Source organism: Gigantopelta aegis, chromosome 10, assembly GCF_016097555.1.
Source record: "Gigantopelta aegis isolate Gae_Host chromosome 10, Gae_host_genome, whole genome shotgun sequence".
Lineage (NCBI taxonomy): Eukaryota > Metazoa > Mollusca > Gastropoda > Neomphalida > Peltospiridae > Gigantopelta > Gigantopelta aegis.
The window spans coordinates 58,295,919-58,321,187 of NC_054708.1; the positions used below are offsets into that span (position 1 = coordinate 58,295,919).

The 25,269-nt window shown below is 38.9% G+C and overlaps 1 protein-coding gene across 2 annotated transcripts; it reads right to left on the bottom strand.

Annotated features, from left to right (window-relative positions):
- Positions 1-25,269, bottom strand: LOC121384771 (sphingolipid delta(4)-desaturase/C4-monooxygenase DES2-like). Of its 2 annotated transcripts, none has more exons than XM_041515344.1 (2): positions 25,121-25,269; positions 1-1,225 (listed from the first exon to the last, which is right to left on the bottom strand). In XM_041515344.1, exon 2 carries the CDS (start codon positions 1,199-1,201, stop codon positions 173-175), a length of 1,029 nt encoding a protein of 342 aa, XP_041371278.1. In that variant the 5' UTR covers positions 1,202-1,225; positions 25,121-25,269; the 3' UTR covers positions 1-172. The 2 variants fall into 2 exon arrangements, with proteins under 2 accessions (XP_041371278.1, XP_041371277.1); XM_041515343.1 differs by lacking the exon at positions 25,121-25,269 and adding an exon at positions 6,654-6,787.

Below are 25,269 nucleotides of genomic sequence, written 5' to 3' on the forward strand. Positions count from 1 at the left end.
TATATATTAATTATTATTGCAGGTGAATGGATATATACAATGTTAACATTACAACAAACGTACACTTTTTTAAAATTTATGTTACACTTTGCTACCCATTAATGTACACGTCACTCATATAATATAAGTTGAAATAAATAATTGGCGATAAATGACAGTTAATTGTTTTGTCTTACGAAGACTTCAACTTTTCCTCTACACCGTCCTTTAGGTAGCCTACCCCTCGAGCATGAGGTCCCATATTCTCATCAAAGATAAAATCCCAAAGGACCTTGATCCATGACGTGTGATATGGCTGTTGGTAGAATTCTGGAGCTATCTTCTTCAGCTGCGGTAGTTTGTTGTACGAAATGTACGGGAAGTCGTGGTGCTCAATGTGATATCCTACATTGAAAAGGATTGGATTCAGAGGACCGTAGTACGAGTGCGTAGCTTGTCCGCCGTTGAACAGATAGTGTTCTGATATGAAGTGGGCCGCTAAAGGATGGAAGCCCAGACCTATATACATTCCAGAAAAGAGATAAATAAGAGACCTGAAGCCGAGAAGCTTCACCACTAAAATGTCAGCGACAACCTGGGCAGCAAAATTGATTATCTCCCACCCGGTAACAGGTCTTGGGCTCTTGTAGAAAGGTCGTATTCCGTGGATAATCGGGTGGAAGAAAAGCCACAACATCTTTGTTACTGGCCGCCTAAAGAGGTAGCACTCGAGCCGAGTGGGAATGTCCACGTCTGCGTATTCCTCGCCCAGATAGCGATGATGGGCGGAGTGGAAGATCCTGTACGAGATGGCTATGGGCGCTGCTAACGGCAGGTTGCACCAGATACTGAGCACACGATTGGCGATGGGGTGGCTGTGTCCGAACGCCAGATTGTGTCCGATCTCGTGGATGGCACTGCCAAGAGAGTGGTTGAGCACGGCGCCCGCGCAGTAGGCCAGAGCAAGAATGGTGGTCCAGGAAGCATCGCGCACCAGCCAGGCGAGGATGAACTGCAGGAGGACTTCGAACACGACGATGTACACGATGAACGAGTCCGGACCCATCAGTTTCTTGATCTCCGGGTGCTTCTTCAGGATGGCCTGTCGTCTCGCGGTGTGGGGCTCCTCCGTCCACTGCCAGTCCTCGTCCGGGGTCATCGTCCGCACGTCCAAACTCAGACATCTGTAGAACCACTTAAACGTCTCCTTGGTCGTCTTCATAATGTTCTGGCTTGAACTTGTTGTCTGCAAAAATAAAGTAGAAACACATTGAAAGAGACCTACGATAGAAACATCTGAAGAAAGGAAAGAAAAAACAAAAACATTTAAACAATTTTGTTTTGCTTATTAACACTCCAATCGTTTCATCAGCAGCTTATAGAATTTTGAAAGTCCAGATTCAAGACAATTTGGTTGTAATCAGCGGGTATCTTGATCGTGGCTTATAGAATTTTATAGTCCAGCCTCTAGACTTTACTTGATTTAATCAACAGCTATCAGGATCGTGGCTTGTATAATTTTATAGTCCAGCCTCTAGACTTTATTCAATTTACTCAGCAGCTATCAGATCGTGGCTTATAGAATTTTATAGTCCAGCCTCTAGACTCTACTTAATTTAATCAGCAGTTATCAGATCGTGGCTAATAGAATTTTAAAGTTCAGGGCCCCGTTCCACGTAGCGATCTTAGCGCAAAGATCACCGTAAGTACATAAGGTAGTTATGCTTTTAAGGTGGATCTTAGTGCCAAGATCACTTCGTGGAACGGGGCCCAGATTCATAACTGTATGAAAAGTCTCCAGACTTTGACTACAAGACATTATTAAAGCTCACCTTATTGTCATGACATACTTTGTCTAGATAATGAGAGAATAAACCTTATGCCGCCACATAGCCTGTTTTGCGATTTAGTAAAAGGAACCTCTACATTCCATTTCCCCCACAGGCAAGCTCTAACACAACGTCTTTGATATACCAGTCCTAGCATATTATCTAGAAGGTTAATAACCCACTGGTGTTCACAAAAACATCTCCATTCTGGAACCAGTATCATCTTGGACGCTCTACTGCTAAGATAAATAACGTTATAATAATAGTAACAATTACAACTCCAACAACAGTGATGATGATAACAATGATGATGATAACAACAATAATTACACGCGTACTACTACTTCTACTACTATTACTACGACGACGACGACGATAATAATAGCTGTTTATTTGTTGTTCATCACATATTGTTTGTATTCATCTGTCCGTTGCAGAAATAAACAATATAACTCAATAAAGAGAAAATGCGAATCAGTCACCCATAGAAATCATAGGTCGGGTGACTGCTCTTTTGTCAAAAGAACTGTCGGTATATCCGAGTCAAAGGGGCAGGATCTAGCCGGCTCGGTAGAACGCATGCCTGAGATGTTTGGGTTATAGGCTTGAACTCCCTCGGCGGACGCATTCTCTGACTGGGATTTTGCCCTCCCCAATTAGTGTTCCACGACTGACATATGCTGTCCCACCTGTTGGAATGTGCATATAAACGACCCATTGTTGCTAATGAAAAATATGTAGCGGTTTCCTCTAAGACTACCAGTGCAAATGTCAAATGTATCAAATGATCGACATCAAGTGGCCGATGATTAATTAATCAATGTGCTGCAGTGGTGTCATTAAACAAAACAAACTATAGCTCTCTGTCAACTGGGTATTCATGCCGTACTATTAAAGTCTTCTTTAATCAGTGGGACGTTCAGAAATTCATGACCGATTAATAATCGATACAGCTACGGAACCGGAACTGCCGGCACCCACACGACAAACGCTGCACGAAATAATGTTTGCAGTTTACCATGGCAACACCGCATATTATTCCCACTGTCCACAACTAATGGCCTGAGCACGTACAAGATAACGACCTTGACAACAGCACCAACACGTGGCACGAACAATTCGCACAAACAATTCGACAGCAGCTAAATAGTAACATTGTCATAGCCAGGCCGTTTACACTTAGAGTTCCACCTACATTGTGAGATGGGGCAACTACGTTGTGAGATAGGACATCTACATTGTGGGATGGAGCACTTACATTGTGGGATGGGACACCTACATTGTTAGATGGGGCACCTACACTGTCTATGAATCTGTTTGTTTACACGTGTTATGAGACGTCAGGCAAACATAAAAGGTGGCTAGAGGAAAACTGGGGGAGCATGACCCCATGGCTACGTCAATGCACAGCAGTAATATTAAAGAAGCAATATAAAACCTACTTATGTTATGTTTTTACCATTACCATCATCTGCATTCTGTTCAGAAACTGAGAAGTTCATGATATGAACAAGAGCCGAACTGGTTTTAATAAATGCATTTTCACTTTCTTCAAAATGGAGGTACACAATAGCAACATAATGTTGGAGTACTCTATTGTACTTTTACATACAACAATAAAATCTTTGTCCAACAAGATGTCCCGCTTGGTCATATGTAGCCGCCTGACTATCTTAATTATAAGGGGCGGAACGTATCCCAGTGATAAAGCGCTCGGTTAATGCGCGGTCGGTCTAGGATCGACTTCCGTCGGTGGACTCAATGCACCACGACTGGTATATCAAAGGCCGTAGTATGTGCTATTTTGTCTGTGGGATGGTGCATATAAAATATCCCTTGCTACTAATTGAAAAATGTAGCGGGTTTCCTCTCTAAGACTATATGTCAAAAATAGCACATGTTTACATCCAACTCCAATAGTTGTGGTGTCGTTAAACCAAAACAAACTTTAACAGTATATTAATTATATGTGAATCACCATCTTTTAGTTACGCCCACCACTGTCATGCCAAATGATAGTGATTCACTACACGATGTTCATTGGTACCAGTTAATATCAGTCAGACCTCTTATAGCAGAATAGTCATTTGTTCGACCGACTTATTAGTTCTGTTGTTTAATCAATATCAACGAAGCTAGCAAGGTCAACCTGTCTTGATGTGTGTATCCTACCATACTTGTCCACCCGAATGTTTCTACGAGTGATGTTAGCCGAGTTAATGATGTTCACGTCAGTCTCGAGTATCTTCTAATTTAGCCCCTGCAAGTGCTGTTCTTCACCTATGTGATGGGGAAGAGGCGGATCAAGGGAGGGGGCAGGGGGATGATTGTATCGACTTTCGGTTGTTCATTATTATATATATGTACTTGTCTTCGACACCCAGTAGTCATTTATCCTGTGTGCTGGGATGTCGTTAAACATTCGTCATTTTGTCGTTCGCCAATAATTCATTCATGCATTCATGCTATTTTAATATAGACCCAAATAGTGACGAAGCAGATATTGCAAATATCACAACTATACCCAAAGATTGTTATATGGCATGTATTGACCATATACATAATTTAAATATTAAACTATTTTAAAGAATGTAAACGTCAACCTTGTACATGTGTGAAAATATAAGGCAAGCAAACCCCCCGCTCGCTAGCGACCCTGGTCGGGCTGCTGGTGCTCTCATGCACTTGCGGTCCCTCCTCCCACCCACCCCAAACCGTTTCCTGTCCTGGACAGAGTAGCTGTGCCCATGACAGACGTGCGCTACAACAGCTTGCTTTGAATGTGAACGTTAAGTCATATGACCTGACCTGACCTGACCTGACCTGACCTGCTAGCAAACACAACTGAAAAATCAACGCATGTCGTTGTTTTCTTGCTTTGTTTCCGACTAAGTTATTTGTGTATTCTCCATGGATTTACGCTTTCTATTCTTGTTCTGGTATCAGTTGTGAAGCTTTTTATCAATGTCTGTTTATGTGGTGAATTTGTATTTGTTAACACATGTATACTCATACATATAGAATCATGTACCAGACCACTTAGGTATTTGTCAATGTGTGCTTATGTGGTGAATTTGTATTTGTTAACGCATGTATACTCATACATATAGAATCGTGTACCAGATCACTTAGGTATTTGTCAATGTGTGTTTATGTGGTGAATTTGTATTTGTTAACGCATGTATACTCATACATATAGAATCGTGTACCAGACCACTTAGGTATTTGTCAATGTGTGCTTATGTGGTGAATTTGTATTTGTTAACGCATGTATACTCATACATATAGAATCGTGTACCAGATCACTTAGGTATTTGTCAATGTGTGTTTATGTGGTGAATTTGTATTTGTTAACGCATGTATACTCATACATATAGAATCGTGTACCAGATCACTTAGGTATTTGTCAATGTGTGTTTATGTGGTGAATTTGTATTTGTTAACGCATGTATACTCATACATATAGAATCGTGTACCAGATCACTTAGGTATTTGTCAATGTGTGTTTATGTGGTGAATTTGTATTTGTTAACGCATGTATACTCATACATATAGAATCGTGTACCAGATCACTTAGGTATTTGTCAATGTGTGTTTATGTGGTGAATTTGTATTTGTTAACGCATGTATACTCATACATATAGAATCGTGTACCAGATCACTTAGGTATTTGTCAATGTGTGTTTATGTGGTGAATTTGTATTTGTTAACGCATGTATACTCATACATATAGAATCGTGTACCAGATCACTTAGGTATTTGTCAATGTGTGTTTATGTGGTGAATTTGTATTTGTTAACGCATGTATACTCATACATATAGAATCGTGTACCAGATCACTTAGGTATTTGTCAATGTGTGTTTATGTGGTGAATTTGTATTTGTTAACGCATGTATACTCATACATATAGAATCGTGTACCAGATCACTTAGGTATTTGTCAATGTGTGTTTATGTGGTGAATTTGTATTTGTTAACGCATGTATACTCATACATATAGAATCGTGTACCAGATCACTTAGGTATTTGTCAATGTCTGTTTATGTGGTGAATTTGTATTTGTTAACGCATGTATACTCATACATATATAATCATGTACCAGACCACTTAGGTATTTGACAATGATAAATGTGACAATTATTGTAAGTGACTCGAATGGTCAAGGGTACTTCATTATCGATAATCAGTTATAATCAATTTGCAACAACCGATCAACTTTCTATTACTAGGTTTCACATTTTAGGACTATGCATATATTGTTCTGTTCGCTAATTTTACATATTGTATCTATTCAGTATCTATTTTCTTTACGTACACATGAAAACAATTCTATTACCTAAACAGTAGGAACTATTACTATTAAATGTTTGCGCGATAATCGATTATGGGCTTTTATAATCGATTATTAAATCGGCAGAGCGCAACCGCTCTTTTTTATTTCATTATAATCGATGATTGGCATAAAACAGACACGTGTTTCAATAATTCATTTTTTATAGCCTTAGGTGACTGTATGTGACTGTATGTGTATTATATCAAGCTAAGTGTATTAAAAAAAAAAACATGAGCGAATATGTGCGTTTGCGCGCGCGTGTATGTGTTTTAATGTATATTTGTTTAATTGTGTGTGTGTGTGTGTATATATATATTATATATATATATATATATATATATATATATATATATATATATATATATATATATTATATATATATATAGTGTGTGTGTGTGTTTATCCGTGTATGAATGTGTCTGTGCGTGTGCGAGCGCGAGCGCGTACGTGTACGTGCGTGCGTATGTGTGTATGTATGATGTGTAGCACACAATCGTGTTCGTTTCACTTACCATCAACTCACTCTAACAGCGCGATGATAAACAGCCCTTCACCTGGTGGCGATGTTCAAGTCTATGATAAACGGCCCTTCACCTGGTGGCGATGTTCAAGTCTATTCATGTTCGGTTTTTTTAATAATATAATAAACACAGCGATATCATCCCGCCAACAATATGCATTTGTGTCACCATCTCATGTGTCTTACATCACATTATAGCCACATGTTGCATAGTCTGCAGAGCCTTACGGCTCTTTCTGACGATGCAACTTTTAATAACCATAGTTTAGGTTCAGGTGACAATGAGTATTTTTACAAAAACCCAGGCAAAAGAAAAACAAAGAAAACAAATCTCAAACATACAAGTAAAAACCAAAACAAAAGACCCCCCCCCCCCCCCCCCCCCCCGAAGACGACAACAATAAAACAAATGTCACCTCATTATCCACGTGTTTGTGTATTTTAGTGCTGTGCCAGATGTATGATGTATTGAGCTATATCAATCAAGATATTATTTAATATGATTAGAAAATTAAAAAAAAAAAAATGTAAAAAATTTATATACCGGTATATTTTCCATTTAAAAATATTCCCCTGAAAAACAGAACCAGCTGAATTCGTTTCGGGAATTTCTGTAAGATTTGATCCGTGACGTCACGAAGGGAACTCCTTTCGATAGTCAGCGCCATTGTTCATTGCTTCTTTTGTCTTTATTATGGTTAAACGGCGTGTTGTTGGCGGCTGTAGCAATACAAAAGCCGATAAATTTAGTCTTCACGCATTTCCTAGTAATGTTGCTGTGAGAAAGCTGTGTGTGAATTTGATTAAAAAAGGTGGAAATACTGGACAGGAAGAAAATGCCGGTTACCGTTGCGATAGCAGACACTTTAGTTTCGATTCGTCCGAACTGGCTTGTCGGCTTAATCGAGATATGGGAATACCATGTGTTATGGCTTTTAAAAAAAGATGCCGTACCAACATTTTTTCTGCGACACAAAACAAATGACAACAAGCCGACGCCATCCACACTGAAACGACCTTGGGGTGCATATCGTCAATGTTCCAAATTGCGTTATGCTTTCAACTCCGGTCAGTTTGTTTTCTCATGCACGGTTCGTGCAATCATCGAGATCCGATTTGTTGTCGTTTGCATCTCGTTAATTTGTGAGATTTTTCTTTACAGTTCAAGAACATTAAAACAATAACGTACAGACAAGTAAGTATCTATAGCCTAGTCCGTCCCATCCTACAAACATGTAGGTTTTTTTTGTAAAAAAAAGAAAAAAAAGAGCTAATTTTGTATGCATCTTAGAAAACAATCGGCTCAGAAATAAATGACATGTAAATTCCATAGTATGAAAAAAGGCGTTCCCTGTAAAACAGACTATAAATACATTAAATTAATTTTACTATAGGCCTACCTCCCACAGAGAAAACCTTTTTTCATACTATGGAATGTGCTATAAGTTATTTATTTCTGAGCAGACTGTTTTCACAACTGCACACAAAAAAATAGTATTGTTTTGTTATTTTAACCAAAAAACACTTTAGATGGATGGGACGGACTAAAAGTCTTTCTTTTTTTTTAAAATTAAAATAATTTATCAAACTAAACTGAAATTATTCACACAAAAAAAAAATTATTCACACAAAAAAAAAGCTTCATAGAGGGATGGGACGGACTAAAAGTCGTTTTTGTTTATTTCTTAAAATTACCGATATCGGGTTCACTTGACTCGTAGAATTCAAGAGTTATTTATCGTCTTTTCTACTACATCACAAGTATTAGAACATACAGTATAGCAAAATAATTCACACGAAAAGCTAAAGAACAAAACAAGAATAAAAGTTGTAAATTAGTGGTAAGCTGTCTCCACGACCATTTTCATCGTCATCTGTCAGGCCGGTGGTTTGTCGGAAGATGTTCCAGGTTCAAACTGATACGGTATTATTTGTTGTGTTGCACAAATATTAGTCCAGTCGTCATTACTACACTATTCATCATCGAAAGAAGAATCGCACGATCAAGCTTGGCAGTCGCTGTCGGTCCAACTTTCGCTTGCGCTGGAAGTCATCTCGTGGTAGGTTTCTATGAAGCGCGTTCCCTTCGTGACGTCACGGCTATTTACAGGCAAATGTTTTTACCGAGACTTTTACTCGGTCGTTTCCGGCAGTGTTCTACGGGAGTGATATTTTAATACTTTTATGGGGCATTTTCGTAATTATTGATTTACATATCGGTGTAAAGTATTATTGCAATGAATTAAGAAAGCATTTAATTGTGGAATTTGAAATTTTAGTGTATGGTCTGGCACAGCACTTTATATTAAGGCCTACATACAAAAATAATTTTTCTTTTTTCTTGGGGAGGGACAGGGGAAATAATTTACAATTTTTCTCTGTATGTATGAATGTATGCGTCTCTCTCTCTCTCTCTCTCTCTCTCTCTCTGTCTCTGTCTCTGTCTCTCTCTGTCTCTGTCTCTGTCTCTCTGTCTCTCTCTCTCTCTCTCTCTCTCTCTCTCTCTCTCTCTCTCTCTCTCTCTCTCTCTCTCTCTCTCTCTCTCTCTCCCTCTCCTCTCTCGCTCTCTCTCTCTCTCTCTCTCTCTCTCTCTCTCTCTCTCTCTCTCTCTCTCTCTCTCTCTCTCTCTCTCTCTCTCTCTCTCTCTCTCTCTCTCTCTCTCTCTCTCTCTCTTACTGAATGTGCGTGTGTGTTTAAAGGCTATCTACTAAATGAATACAGATACATGTATATGTGTCATTACCCTTTTTCAAATAACTAAATTTAAATATTCCTAAAATGACATTATCAAAGTCACATTACAATACCTTTCACTTCCGCCACGCCCCCACTTAAATAACCAGAAATGACAAAAAGGACACGAGATTGTAGGATACACTAAGTGACGAACAGGTATCCTACTTCCAAGTCCTTCAACCTATATTAGAGCGTGCGGCCTAATACTAATATATTATTTACAACAAAACAATCACCTTTGGACAGTGTGGGTTTGAGTTACTGCGCAATTACCTGTATGGCACGCAGAAGATTTAAAAAAATGTATTTCTGAAATTGCTTCGTCAGTATTGTTAAAAATTATGATGTTACTTGTTAGATGCAAATAAGATATAGTAAGTGAGGATATCCGTTGAAAAGACCCCCCTCACCCCTGAAAAAAAACCCTCCCCCAAAAAACCCCAACAATTTTTCAGTAGTTAAAAGAAATAGATGTGAAGGCTTGAATGGAATTTCAGACATAATCAAAAAGAAGCTGTGTCACGGGGATACTATAATACCCGTAACTGAATGAAACACGATTATCCAAATATCTCTCCTAACTGTATATCTATTAGATCTCTCTGTATCGGGCAGTTATACCCGCGTGGCTCGTCTAGGTATGATCAGAGATAAGATCTTATATATAAAGTATAAGTAATATAGCACGTTTAGTTCACTAGAAAACACAACAAAAACACAATACACTTTGGAATCTGTATTGATACAACGCTGACAAATGTACTGCCGCAGTAGTTAATTAACAACAACAAATAATAACAACCCAGAACTGATCACTTAATTAGTTAATCTCTAGGTGTCTAGTTTACACAATATTCTAATCACTGCACCGTGACACAACACCCACACGTGTGATAATTGAGAAACGCTTCCAGGGGAACTTAATTAATAAAGAAATTACAACTCTATTCCTAACTGGTTAATTTTTAATTAACCCTTAACTACTCATTCAGTAACCTTGTAATACAGAATTAATACTGGTACCTATCACAATAAAGACAATAACCTACAGTTTACCTAGGTCCTCTAGGATGACTGGTTAAGCTTTATATATATAGAACAGTGAGCCTACAGTTTACTGCGTCAGATGACCGGCAGCACCGTCTAAAGAATATTGGTATAATACAGTATTAAAATATTTAAAGTCACATCAATCACATCAAGGTTATACAACAGAGCAGAAAATATATAATTACCAGTCAGGATGGACAACGATCCCCTGGAGCCTTCCTTTTGTTTCTCCCTCATATCTCTAAAAGCCTAGCTATTTATCATTAAAACCGAATATCGCCTGGGGGTACAACGCGGTCCTCCCCCTATCAAGTGATATTTCCACAGCGACCAAGCCGCAATATATTTCTTAGATGGTCAGACTTGATGACGCCTAGTCGCCAAAATCACGGTCGTAAAAACCGCACTCGCGGAGGTATTACGTAACTACTGGCCACATGGCCTCCGCATCTGGTCTGGGTGTGTATTGGAAAGAGCACGACCACAGTCGCGCAGAGGTATTACGTAACAAAGTGCCCACCTGGGCTTAAGTGCATATTGGAACTGCACACGGCCCTCTAAAACAAAATTCAGAGCATGTTCCGTCACAAGCTGTATGCTTATAACGACTGCTAGGAATGGCCCACCCCTGCTTACAACTTATATAAAAGTTAAAGTTTGTTTTGTTTAACGGCATCACTAGAGCACATTGGTTTATTAACCATATAGTCTTAGAGAGAAAACCCGCTAAAAAACATTTCCAATAGTAGCAAAAGCTATTTTATATTAATCATCCCGCAGACAGTATAATACATACCACGACCTTTGACATTCCAGTCGTGGTGCAGTCTGGAACGAGAAATAGCCCAGTGTGCCTACCGACGTAGATTGATCCCAAACCGACTGCGCATCAAGCGAGCGCTTTACAACTGGGCTACGTGCCCCTACCTATATATCTGAGCGCGCGGCCTAATATATTATTTAAAACCAATCACCTTTAGACAATGTGGGTTTGTGTCACTGTGCAATTTACCTATAACAAATTACTTGTATGGCACGCAGAAGATTTTAAAAATGTATTTCTGAACTTCGATTCCTCAATCTTGTTGTCAAATGTCTTGGGAAAAAACAAACTATTTTCTTAATTTTTATATAATATAGCATCTCTTCTTCAGTTACAATTTATAAACTGACTAGAGTTAAACATTACGATGTTACTTGCGAGATGCACGTGAGGTATAATAATTGACGATATCTGTCGATAAGAAAACAAAAAATACGAGTTTATTAATGGGACGGACGGACCTTAGTTTCAACCCGTGAAAATTAACACTAAGTTTAGTTAATCTATGCACCTGAGACAACCATTTGGATAAAGTTACAACTGAGTGAAACATGAGTCTGTGACTTTGACATGGTGAAATACCCTCTAAAAATAGACTAAAACTCGACTCCATAACTGTTACTTCTCAGACGCACGTGCGTTTTTAAAAATATGAAAAATGCATTTTGTGTCATTAAAAACACCAGGATGAGAAAAAAACATTTCGAATGCACGGAAATGGATAATCTAAACAACTCTATTTCTAACTGGTTAATTTTTAATTAACCCTTAACTACTCATTCAGTAACCTTGTAATACAGAATTAATACTGGTACCTATCACAATAAAGACAATAACCTACAGTTTACCTAGGTCCTCTAGGATGACTGGTTAAGCTTTATATATATTAGAACAGTGAGCCTACAGTTTACTGCGTCAGATTACCGGCAGCACCGTCTAAATAATATTGGTATAATACAGTATTAAAATATTTAAAGTCACATCAATCACATCAAGGTTATACAACAGAGCAGAAAATATATAATTACCAGTTCGGATGGACAACGATCCCCTGGAGCCTTCCTTTTGTTTCTCCCTCATATCTCTAAAAGCTTAGCTATTTATCATTAAAACCGAATATCGCCTGGGGGTACAACGCGGTCCTCCCCCTATCAAGTGATATTTCCACAGCGACCAAGCCGCAATATATTTCTTAGATGGTCAGACTTCATGACGCCTAGTCGCCAAAATCACGGTCGTAAAAACCGCACTCGCGGAGGTATTACGTAACTACTGGCCACATGGCCTCCGCACCTGGTCTGGGTGTGTATTGGAAAGAGCACGACCACAGTCGCGCAGAGGTATTACGTAACAAAGTGCCCACCTGGGCTTAAGTGCATATTGGAACTGCACACGGCCCTCTAAAACAATTAATATCGCCACAGGCGAAAACAAAATTCAGAGCATGTTCCGTCACAAGCTGTATGCTTATAACGACTGCTAGGAATGGCCCACCCCTGCTTACAACTTATATAAAAGTTAAAGTTTGTTTTGTTTAACGGCATCACTAGAGCACATTGGTTTATTAACCATATAGTCTTAGAGAGAAAACCCGCTAAAAAACATTTCCAATAGTAGCAAAAGCTATTTTATATTAATCATCCCGCAGACAGTATAACACATACCACGACCTTTGACATTCCAGTCGTGGTGCAGTCTGGAACGAGAAATAGCCCAGTGTGCCTACCGACGTAGATTGATCCCAAACCGACTGCGCATCAAGCGAGCGCTTTACAACTGGCCTACGTGCCCCTACCTATATATCTGAGCGCGCGGCCTAATATATTATTTAAAACCAATCACCTTTAGACAATGTGGGTTTGTGTCACTGCGCAATTTACCTATAACAAATTACTTGTATGGCACGCAGAAGATTTTAAAAATGTATTTCTGAACTTCGATTCCTCAATCTTGTTGTCAAATGTCTTGGGAAAAAACTAACTATTTTCTTAATTTTTATATAATATAGCATCTCTTCTTCAGTTACAATTTATAAACTGACTAGAGTTAAACATTACGATGTTACTTGCGAGATGCACGTGAGGTATAATAATTGACGATATCTGTCGATAAGAAAACAAAAAATACGAGTTTATTAATGGGACGGACGGACCTTAGTTTCAACCCGTGAAAATTAACACTAAGTTTAGTTAATCTATGCACCTGAGACAACCATTTGGATAAAGTTACAACTGAGTGAAACATGAGTCTGTGACTTTGACATGGTGAAATACCCTCTAAAAATAGACTAAAACTCGACTCCATAACTGTTACTTCTCAGACGCACGTGCGTTTTTAAAAATATGAAAAATGCATTTTGTGTCATTAAAAACACCAGGATGAGAAAAAAACATTTCAAATGTACGGAAATGGATAATCTAAACAACAAAATCTAAGTAAAGTATGATTTCAGTTATGAAAAAAGGCTCTAATAGTAAAACATATGCCTTAGTGTATAAAAACTAGGGTATGTCCCTTTAAAACTGTGGTTGGCGTTTGTCTTTTTCAGTAGTTCAATGTAATAGATGAATAGGCTTGAAGACAATATAAATAAGAAGAAGCCGTATGCTTGTAACGGCTGCTACAATTGGCCCACTCGTAACGTATACAGATTATATAAAGGTTAAAGTTCAAGTTTATTTTGTTTAACGACACCGCTGGAACACATGGATTTATTAATCATCGGCTATTGGATGTCAAACATTTAGTAATTATAACAAACAGTCTCAGAGAGGAAACCCACTTCATTTTTTTCAATAGTAGCAAGGGATCTTTTATACGCACCATCCCACAGACAGGATAGCACATACCACGACCTTTTACACAGCAGTCGTGGTGTACTGGCTGGAACGAGAAATAGCCCAATGGACCCACTAACGGGGATCGATCCTAGATCGACCGCACATCAGGCGAGCGCTTTACCACTGGGCTACGTCCCAGCCCATCATATATAAAGACATGTTGATACAAGCAATGGTAATAAGGCTAAGTCAAACACTTCATTAGACCCGCTCTATAACGAACTGCGGGAAATCAACACAATCATCAACTGTACAATTATTTGTACAATCTGGCTGCGTTTCATTAACGATTCCGACCCATTCTCTCTTCGATGTAGATCGAACACGGGCACAAACAGGATTTTACACCAGGGGGAGTGACCAACCATACTCTAGTGTATGCGAGTCGTGTCATGGGGCATCGAGAATAATAAAAAGGTGCTGAGAAAAAGAAACGTGTGATGGGTGGGTGGTGGGTGGGGGTGGGTTTTTGTGGGCTACGCCAGTGAAATGAGAGTATTTGAGATCCAAGATATTTGCTTTAACAAAGGTTGAAGATGAGCCCCCCCTCCCAAAAAAAAAAAAAAAATCATTATTACTATAAGCTTCCTTAATCAAATAAATCAAACAAAATTGGTTAAAATGACAAAACAAGCATTTGACAAAAATGTTTTGTTTTTCTATACCAAACATAATAAACCAAACATATAGTTTTAGTAATATAATAAACGAGGCACAAAAACCACACTATAAAAGGCACCTGTTGAAATAATACAGTGAGGGGGAGGATGGACAGGCATACCTCAGTTATTACATCTTTCACCTTCAAATAACCCACACGCATAGTTTCTCTGAGATGTAAAAAGGGTACATTTGACAAATATAAAAGGTACTTACGGGGAAATATAGCAGAGGGAAAAGGAGTACTTTGGTTCTAATAAGCTTACCTGTTACTTCCCCCCCCCCCCCCAACCCCCAAAAAACACACCAAACAACAACAAACAAACAAAAAAATAACAAAACAAAACAAAAAACAACAACAAAAACCACACAAAAAACCACACAAAACAAAACAAAAAACACAAAAACCCCACACCAAACAAAACTCTTCGAAAAAAAACCCCACCAATCCACCCAAACAACAACAACAACAACAACAACAACAACAAGACGACATACACGTGTTTTGTAATATTAATATCAAACTCAAAGACAGCTAAAGAAAATATACAGGATCGCGGCAACATATTTCAGTTTTTACACCTTTTCATATTCAAATAACCAAAATAATACAGTTCCGAGACCAATTTACGGGGACAAAGGTTTGAAGGTGTTTTTCATATCTTCAAAGCCTTCTGAATAAAAGTAGTAGGGGTGACCCTCTCAAAAGTGTGGGATTATTCCACCAGGTGGCGAAATCCAAGATGGCCACCAAAATGATCAAAACACATGGGTTTTTTTAGCTTCTGCTTGTCATATGAAGATGATTTCGATGTTTAAATATATGTTTTGGGGGTGAAAGAATTCAACTGTACACACTAGAATAGCGTTAGATAACATATGCAATTATTTTGGCGCCTGTATTGGCATACAGAGTAGAGTGACAGTTCTACAGTTCTACAGATGACGTTGGAACTATACATCGTGATCAGTTCTCCTCTATAGACAAAGCACGCGGCAGCGAGTCATGGCTGCAAACCTTTACGACTCTGTCATACCTCCGTTTGGAATCAATTCTGTGCAGAGATCGTGTATTGAATAAGTTAATGGTAGATTAATAATCGCTATATAGGTTACCAGGGTTTCTGACAGAGGGTAATATGGGTATGGTGCCATATCCAAATTGTTTTGCACATTTTATTTTTTAAAGTTAATCTTTTGACAAAATTAAGGACTCCTATCATTACTGTATGATTTTCTTAACCCTAAACCTAAACTTAACCCATTTTCTTAACCCTAAACCTAAACTTAACCCATTTTCTTAACCCTAAACCTAAACTTAACCCATTTTCTTAACCCTAAACCTAAACTTAACCCATTTTCTTTCTAGGGAGGCCCCAATAGCCACTGTTGACTGTGGTTGGATTCAGTTCCATAATGCCATACCAAAAAAAAAACACCAAAAAAAATCTTTTGGGCAGAAAGACTGATTACAGCTTCCATAACACAATTTAAAACTTTTATTTTCCTTCAGTGCATTACTTGTGAATATATTACATGGACTATCTTGAGTTTACAACCATTCTAATATATTTCTTAATTACCCCCCCCCCCCCCCCCCCCCCCCCCAGCGTTTTAACAACTGAAGTTATATCTTTAATACCGTTATTATTCATAATATCAGTTTCTGGATATTGAATTCAACGTGTTTCGGGTCGTCCTAATGTTTGTAGTAACTCCAGTTTTCATTTTACTTCCTAATTTAATTAGTGTTCTTGGTACGTACGAAATTATTAGAGGTAAAGTATAGTGTGGGCTACCTACAAACATTAGGATAACAAGAAACTCATTGTATATACAGATAGCGATAGTTAAAGACGTTTTATTTGTTAAAAATACTCTGTTGGTCAAAAACATGTTATAATGGCAGCAGTCTCTTTAATGAGATTATTTTGTTGTAAATACCTTTGGTTTGAAGGAGAAATATCTTCAAGAGGATGCAGAATAAGAAAGCTAGTCCAATTCACCAATTGATTCAGAGCCCGAGCAGGACAGTGACATTCTGACTTATTTCATTATAGATGTGTTCAGTATTATTGGATAAGTTTCATTACATTTTTCTTGTATCCAAACCAGGTAGAATGCAAATAGAAATAACCTAGCAACTGTGTACGCGACTTTGTTTAAATATCAGTTGTATACAAATTAAAAGAAATTGTAAATTTTGGCAACTATTATGGATTATCATCTGAAATATTTCCATTTATTATTCCACACTGTTCTACTGCATACAATGGAAATCTTTGACCTCCAAACATATATCTGGGCATCAAAACCATCTTCATACGAAGCAGAAGCTGAAAAACGCGTGATTTGATCATTGTGGCAGACATCTTGGATTTCGCCACCTATCGGAGTTAGCCAACACTTTTGAGAGGGTCACCGCAGCTACCTTTATTCAAAAGGATTTGAAGATATGAAAAACACCTTCAAACCTTTGTCCACGTAGATTGTTCACGGATATGTATTAAATTGCCTCAACTAATACTTTGCTTGATATGAAATACAAAGCACTTGACAATATTGCGAGCACTTGACAAAACCTAGCTACAGTTAAATAGATTCAATATACAGCAGTCGAGTCAGGTACACCGATTAAAACATTATTATTCTACTTATATACGATCGATTAAAGCTATCGACGAATTAAACCGCTTGTTAAAAGGAACTCCGCGAGGACGTACTTGTGTTAATATAGTCAATGACACCACATAGGCAATTACTTATAAAAAGCCTTAAGGCTGGTAGTTGGTGGCTTTGCATACCCAGTACCGGCTGCAAAATAAAATGAGATTTAACCGATAAATGGGGAGGTTTGAGGTTCTATACTGACACAGACAGAGAAGGGAGGGGAGATAAGGAAAGAGAGAGAAATAGGAATAGAGAGAGAAAGAGCGAAGAAGAGAGAGAGAGAGAGAGAGAGAGAGAGAGAGAGAGAGAGAGAGAGAGAGAGAGAGAGAGAGAGAGAGAGAGAGAGAGAGAGAGAGAGAGAGAGAGGAGGGAGGAGAAAGGGAGGGAGAACGAGAACACGCAAGATAGAGATAGAGAGAGAGAGAGAGAGAGAGAGAGAGAGAGAGAGAGAGAGAGAGAGAGAGACGCAGAGATAGAGGCACACAGCAGAGAAGAGAGAGAGAGAGAGAGAGAGGAGAGAGAGAGAGAGAGAGGAGAGGAGAGAGAGGAGAGAGGAGAGAGGGAGAGGGAGGGAAAGAGAACGAAATATATATATATATATAGAGAGAGAGAGAGAGAGAGAGAGAGAAGAGAGAGAGAGAGAGAGAGAGGAGAGAGAGAGAGAGAGAGAGACGACGCAGAGATAGAGGCACACACCAGCAGAGGAGAGATAGAGAGAGAGAGAGAGAGAGAGAGAGAGAGAGAGAGAGGAGGGAGGGAAAGAGAGAGAGAGAGGAAGAGATAGAGAGAGAGAGAGAGAGAGAGAGAGAGAGAGAGAGAGAGAGAGAGGAGGGAAAGAGAACGAAAGATAGATAGAGAGAGAGAGAGAGAGAGAGAGAGAGAGAGAGAGAGAGAGAGACGCAGAGATAGAGGCACACAGCAGGAAGAGATAGAGAGAGAGAGAGAGAGAGAGAGAAGAGAGAGAGAGAGAGAGAGAGAGAGAGAGAGAGAGGGAGAGGAGGGAGGGAGGGAAAGAGAACGAAAGATAGAGAGAGAGAGAGCGAGAGAGAGAGAGAGAGAGACGCAGAGATAGAGGCACACAACAGGAAGAGAGAGAGAGAGAGAGAGAGAGAGAGAGAGAGAGAGAGAGAGAGAGAGAGAGAGAGAGAGAGAGAGAGAGAGACAGAGACAGAGAAACAGACAGAGATATGAGACATATATATATATATATATATATATATATATATATATATAGAGAGAGAGAGAGAGAGAGAGAGAGAGAGAGAGAGAGAGAGAGAGAAGAGAGAGAGAGAGAGAGAAAGGGGGGGGGGGGGGGGCGACTGACTCACTGCCATCGCAGCATAGCCTGCTCCTTCGAAAAAGAAAAGCAGCGGCATTTATAATTGTAGTTTTCCATAGACTGAACAGTACAAATTGTCATAAAATGTTCGGAAACGGGCTGTAACGGGAATAAATCCCGAATCCACCGAAGGGGATCCCTCCATCGTCCCCGAGTGGCCATTCTTTCACTGAGCTACATGCTGCCTCCACCCTTCCCTACGAGGTTTAATCGTTTAAGATGGAAAACGGGTAGGAATGATCTCAGCGTTCCATCTGCCATTAACTGATTAGAATGACAGGAAATAATCGATTACTAATGTCAGTGTTCACTATAATCGTGAAATGTTTCATACCTTCCGATGTCTCTAGACAAACGGATGGATTAAAATCTTGACATTGTTAGTCGGGGCAGAGGCGGATCCGGGGGGGGGGGGGGGGGGGGCACGCAAAAAAGATTCAAGTGCCTCCTTTTCTCCCTCTTTTATTTTATTCCCATTGGGATGTCTTTTCAACTAGTTGGTCCATGTTCCCTTTTCCAGTTATTTCTTGGATCCGCCTGTAGGTTGAGAACGAAGGAGGGATGTACATGTAGTCGGATATTTTACCATTATGACAATGCTCTACCTATCTTAAAGATACTCTCTTGTGTTTTCTGCCCTTGTAAGATCTTTCCGACTAATACAATATTTTAACGACTAAACTTACATACTAAGTACAGTTTGTTTAGAATATCAGTGTCTGTATATTCAATGTGTTTCTAGTCGTTCTAATGTTTGTAAGAAGCCCAAACTGGATTTGGTCTCACAATAATTTCGTACGTACGAAACTATTTATATTAGTGAATAAAATCACGTTTGACCTAGTACTAACATTATGACGACCAGAAACTCATTTCGTATACAACCACTGATATTTTATGCAGAAAATAAATGTATTTAGTATGCAATTTTAGTAAGTAAAACATCTCTGTTATTCGGCAACATCTAAACAATTGCAAGAAACTTAGGACAATCCCTTAAATTATTTTGGCTTGTAGATTAAAAAAAAAAAAATGCTTACACGCCAACCACGAAATATTACTAGTTACATGACCATTTTTGTATCAATTTTGAGGAACGAATGACGGGTGGCGTGGTGAGGAATTTTGAGGATTGAATAAATGAATGAATGAATGAATCAATTAAATACCAGTTGTGGTGCACGATGAGGAAAAACGTGTATGCTGCTGGATGTACCGGTATGTCAATAACTGTGTTTTCCACTTGATATTGATTAAATAAATACCTTTAAACAATGAAATGTGAAGATATATATATATATATATATTTCATGTATGTAATTAGTGAGTACCACACGTTCGTGCGCCAATTACAAAAATAGCGCTATAAATAATTTCTGACTCAGCATTGTCAGGTGAGGTACCCAGGAATAACACAGAATATCGTGACAACACCTCACTTCGAATCTTTTCAATTTTATGACCTCCTTGACACTGTTTAACACTGAGACCACAGATCAATAAATGTGTCGGTTATAAATCAAAATAAATCAATCCGGGGTGGACAGCGGGTCAAACGTGACCACGTAGCGCGAAGGCTATGGGTACGAGACAAGTCGGTACCCGGTGACCGTCACGTGACTCATCTATTTTTAACAGCTAGCGCGCCATGTGAGTGTTGTATTGATGTTCCGTCCGACCGCTTTGATCACTCATTCAGAATTAATGAATACGGTTAATCGAAATCGTCGTGAATTAACTCAAACCGATATCAATACGTTACAAATTACAGCGCTAGTTACTATAGTATACAAACTCAAGGTTATAATCAAAAACACAAAGTTTCTATCGACGGGGTTCGGACCTGTACTGACGCATTCGCGTGACCTTCAATAGTCGTTATCTACATATTACATTATGTTGACATTTCTTTTATAGACTTATCCTAAAAATGTGAATCCAGGCCTTGATCTTAAAGGGACATAACCTAGTGTTTAAACACTAAGGCATATTTTTGACTATTATATCCGTTTTTGGTAACCGAAATGATACTTTACTTAGATTTTATGGTTTGACTATCAATTTCCGTACATTCGAAGTGTTTTTAGTAATTCTGGTGTTTTTTAATACCACAAGACATTTCTCATATTTTTAAAAACGCACGTTCGTCTGAGAAGTAACAGTTATGGAGTCGAGTTTTAGTCTATTTTTAGAGGGTATTTCACCATTTCAAAGTCACGGACTCATGTTTCACTCAGTTGTAACTTTATCCAAATGTGTTACAGGTTTGTAGATTAAACAAACGTAGTGTTGATTTTCACGGGTTAAAACTAGGGTCTGTTCCTTTAAACCGGCCTCGGTGGCGTCGTGGTTAGGCCATCGGTCTACAGGCTGGTAGATACTGGGTTCGGATCCCAGTCGAGGCATGGAATTTTTAATCCAGATACCGACTCCAAACCCTAAGTGAGTGCTCCGCAAGGCTCAATGGGTAGGTGTAAACCACTTGCACCGACCAGTGATCCATAACTGGTTCAACAAAGGCCATGGTTTGTGCTTTCCTGCCTGTGGGAAGCGCAAATAAAAGATCCCAAAAGGATGTTTTGACAATATAACTCCTCCCATGAGTCACTGTCGGGTGGGTTTTTTTTCTGTTCGGAAACCTCCGTGACGTTTTTAAAATTTTACGAGCTTTACTTAAAAAACAAAAAAAATTCATCCCGAATTTTACGAAAGTCGAGAAGAAGCATTTACGGAAAATATTCGTATTTTGAATTGTAAGCTTTAGATGAAAAAACATTCCCCGAATTGCATGAGACAGGGAACGCGGCATGTACGGAATGTCTTTTCGTTATTGAGCATCAGCGATCGTGTCGCTAACCTGGCTCGATCACTCCTCTCGTTTAGGCGTCGTGGACAAGGCCGTGTGAAGCGGCCTGAACTATGTTTGGCCTGATGTTTAATTTAACAGACAAAACAACACAAACCAATACATTTTTTAAAAATAAAAAATAAAAATAAAAATACGCCTACACCTACAAACACTACAAAAAACAACAAAAAACAAACAACAAACAACAACCAAAAAAATCCAACAAAACCCCCACCAACAAAACCAAACACCCTCCCCCCAAAAACCAAAAAACCCAACACCCCCCAAAACAACAACAACAACAACAACACTGCATGGTTTCATTAATCCTGTTTGAACTATCGCCAATCACTGCTTCAAACTGGCCTAGAATGCAACAAAAAACGTCTATTAAATTAAAAGACGTAGTATTGGTGGAAAGCACTATCGCACATCTTCCGCACCTTCCACGCATAGTGCAAACAAAATAGACCTGAGCTTCCTACATACACATACCGCATCGTCTTCTGTCCTTAAGATGCTCATCTCCTTAATGATGTAATTTTCTGCGTGAAATAGATGCCAAATTTGTGTAAACATATGACCGGTATTCACCAGCATTTGACCCCCAATGAATGGAGGAGAATACAAAAAAAAAAAAAAAAAAGAAAAGAAAAAAAAAAAAAGAAAACTCACACCAAACAACAACAACAACAAAACAACAACAACAAACAAAGGCAGGTGTGTTGTAAAATGGGCCCTGGTGGGTCATTTTGACATACGTTTTGTATTCAGTAATTTACAGTAATCCACTTGGGCACGTTTTACCTAAAACGAGAGTTAACGGGGGGAGTGTCAGTGCTACTGAAGAAACAGAAACACGAGTATAGTCAATCAACTTATCTGGTAGCCTAAGTAAACGTCATTGTGTCTACATTAGAATGTCAAACATATATATAATTAAAATGTTTTTGCGTCTATACACTTTACGACAATTCCCTTTACAAAAAAAAAAAAAAAAAAAAAAAAAAAAAAAACCAGAAAGAAAGAAAGAAAGAAAGAAAGCGATAAAAAGAAAATGGCTTATTACGCGGGTGGTTTGGGATCGATTCCCGTCGGTGAGCCTATTGGGTTATTTCAAAGGCCGTGGTATGTGCTATCCTGTCTATGGGATCATCCCGTAGTGCATATAAAAGATCCCTTGCTACTAACAGTAAAATGTAGCAGGTTTCCTTTCTTAGACTATATGTTAAAATTACCAAATGTTTGACACCCAATAGCCGATGATTAATATATCAATGTGCTCTAGTGGTGTCGTTAAACAAAATAAAGTTTAACTTTTTAATACGCGGACATGCGGAAGGCACATTAGTATTTGACTACATTATTTCCGGGACATAAAGTCAAAGGTAAAACTTAGATAGGCGTACGTAAAGATCATAACTAGCGTCTTACATCCCGCTCAGACTCAGTTGGTTTCTTAACCTGGTTTCCGTGAACATAAATATACACATCAGAGGCGCGCCCCCCCCCCCCCCCCCACCCCTAAATTCTGCGACAGTTATAATTTTATTATATATTATTTTTCATTTTTTTACGATCCCGTCCAAACCTCCTCCAAAGTTCCATTGGCATTTCGCCTCATGTCACTGCCCCCCCCCCCCCTTCCCCCCAATGGATTTTCTGGATCCGCCACGGCACAAGTTTGCATTTTATTAAATGTTTGTTTTATTTAACGACACCACTAGAGCACATTGATTAATTAATCACGGCTATTGGATGTCAAACATTTGGTAATTCTGACACGTAGTCATCATAGGGAATCAGCTATATTTTTCCATTAGCAACAAGGGATCTTTTATATGTACTTTCCCACAGACAGGAAAGCACATACCACGGTCTTTGTTCAGTTGCGCCCATGCGTGTGCTGTAACCTCACCATGGTGCAGGGGTGTAACATTCTCTTTGAGAATGGCCAATACAGCACAGAATTGAAGTTTTGAGTAAAATTCAGTATCCGTAAAATTCTGTGATATTTGTGTTTTTGCACAGTTCTTTACACTGTTTTTGTTTGGGTCTTGAATTTTTATATTGATGTTGATCATCACTTTATTTATTTGCATTACCATAGTTTGACACCCAATAGCCGATGTATTTTTCGTGCTGGGGTGTCGTTAAACATTCATTCATTCATTTGTTCAGTTGTGGTGCTCTGTATGGAACGAGAAAAAACAACACCAATACGGTGAATTGATCCACTGAGGTGGTTCGATCCTGCGACACAAACACATGAGGCGAGCACGCATTTTATTACTACAAAAAACTATTACTGTTTTTTTCGTGTCATTAAATATTCCCCTATAGTCGTTTGTCGCCAGAAAGACATTTGTATAACACTAATACGCGTTTCAAACTACTCAGTGGAGGCCCATTTGGACCTAGTAGATAATCCGAAACACACCTTTCAGTTAGTTGACAGCACAAAATTTATAGTACCTTGTTTCACTGGTGTACTCACATTCCCCTCCCCCCTCACCATCTTTTGTATTTGCCTTTCGCTCCAAACACCCTTCAATGTGGGTGAGCACACAATATAAAATCATGGGGTTGCCATTTTACCCGTTTTACCCTCTTGCATAAACCCTGGCTATTGGATGTGAAACATTTAGTAATTTTGACGTATAGTCTTAGAGAGGAAACCCGCTATAGTTTTCAATTAGTAGCAAGGGATCTTTTTAAAAGCACCACCGTACAGATAGGATAACACGGCCTTTGATTATTCAGTGGTGGTGTATTAACTGTCTGGAACGAGAAATAGTCCAATGGGCCCACCGACGGGGATCGATCCTAAACCGACTGCGCATCAGGCGAGCGCTTCACCACTGGGCTGCGTCCCGCCCATTATGGTCATATTTATGCTTATAATACACATACAGCTTCAAAGACCCAAGCATTTCCTTACACCTATCATTCCTCCTTGAGTCGATGTATGGAGCTTATATCAGATGGTATTAAAACCTGTACTACAATCTGTGTTGAAAGGTAAAAACGAAGGAAGTTATTCCCCCTCCCCCAATTACGGCAACGTAAATTCGCTATAATTCAGTTATGCACCAACATATCGATAACCTCTGGAATATGTGAAATGTTAAACAAATGTCACCTACACAAAATATTTTTTAACAAAAAATACCTTTCATAAGAGCTGACAATTATTGCGAAATCTGGTCTTGTAATGCATAACATGCAGTTCCAAAGATCGTTAAGTTCTCCGTAAACTAAAAGTTTGGTCCTCTTCTGTCACACAATCTTAAAATCTCCGCTGTATTTAATTATACATTTAATAATGTTTTAATCTGCTGTACGTTAAACTATTCACGCAGTTCACGCTACAGATACGCTACATTTATCCTGCATATCCCACAGGTATCAACAACAATACCGGGAAAAAAACCTCACTTGATACTCACGGAAGCTTGACTAAATAAAATGAAAGTAGTAAAGTTTATCTCACCTGTTGAGACGAGAGAGTTGTTTCATTCACATGTGCACACCTTTCGGACGTTTGTTGTATATACCTGGCCAGCCCGCATACCAGACTGGCCGGCTCGCGACCTTGTGTTAGTATTTAAGGTAAAATGATGTCAAAACCTCGTGATTGTT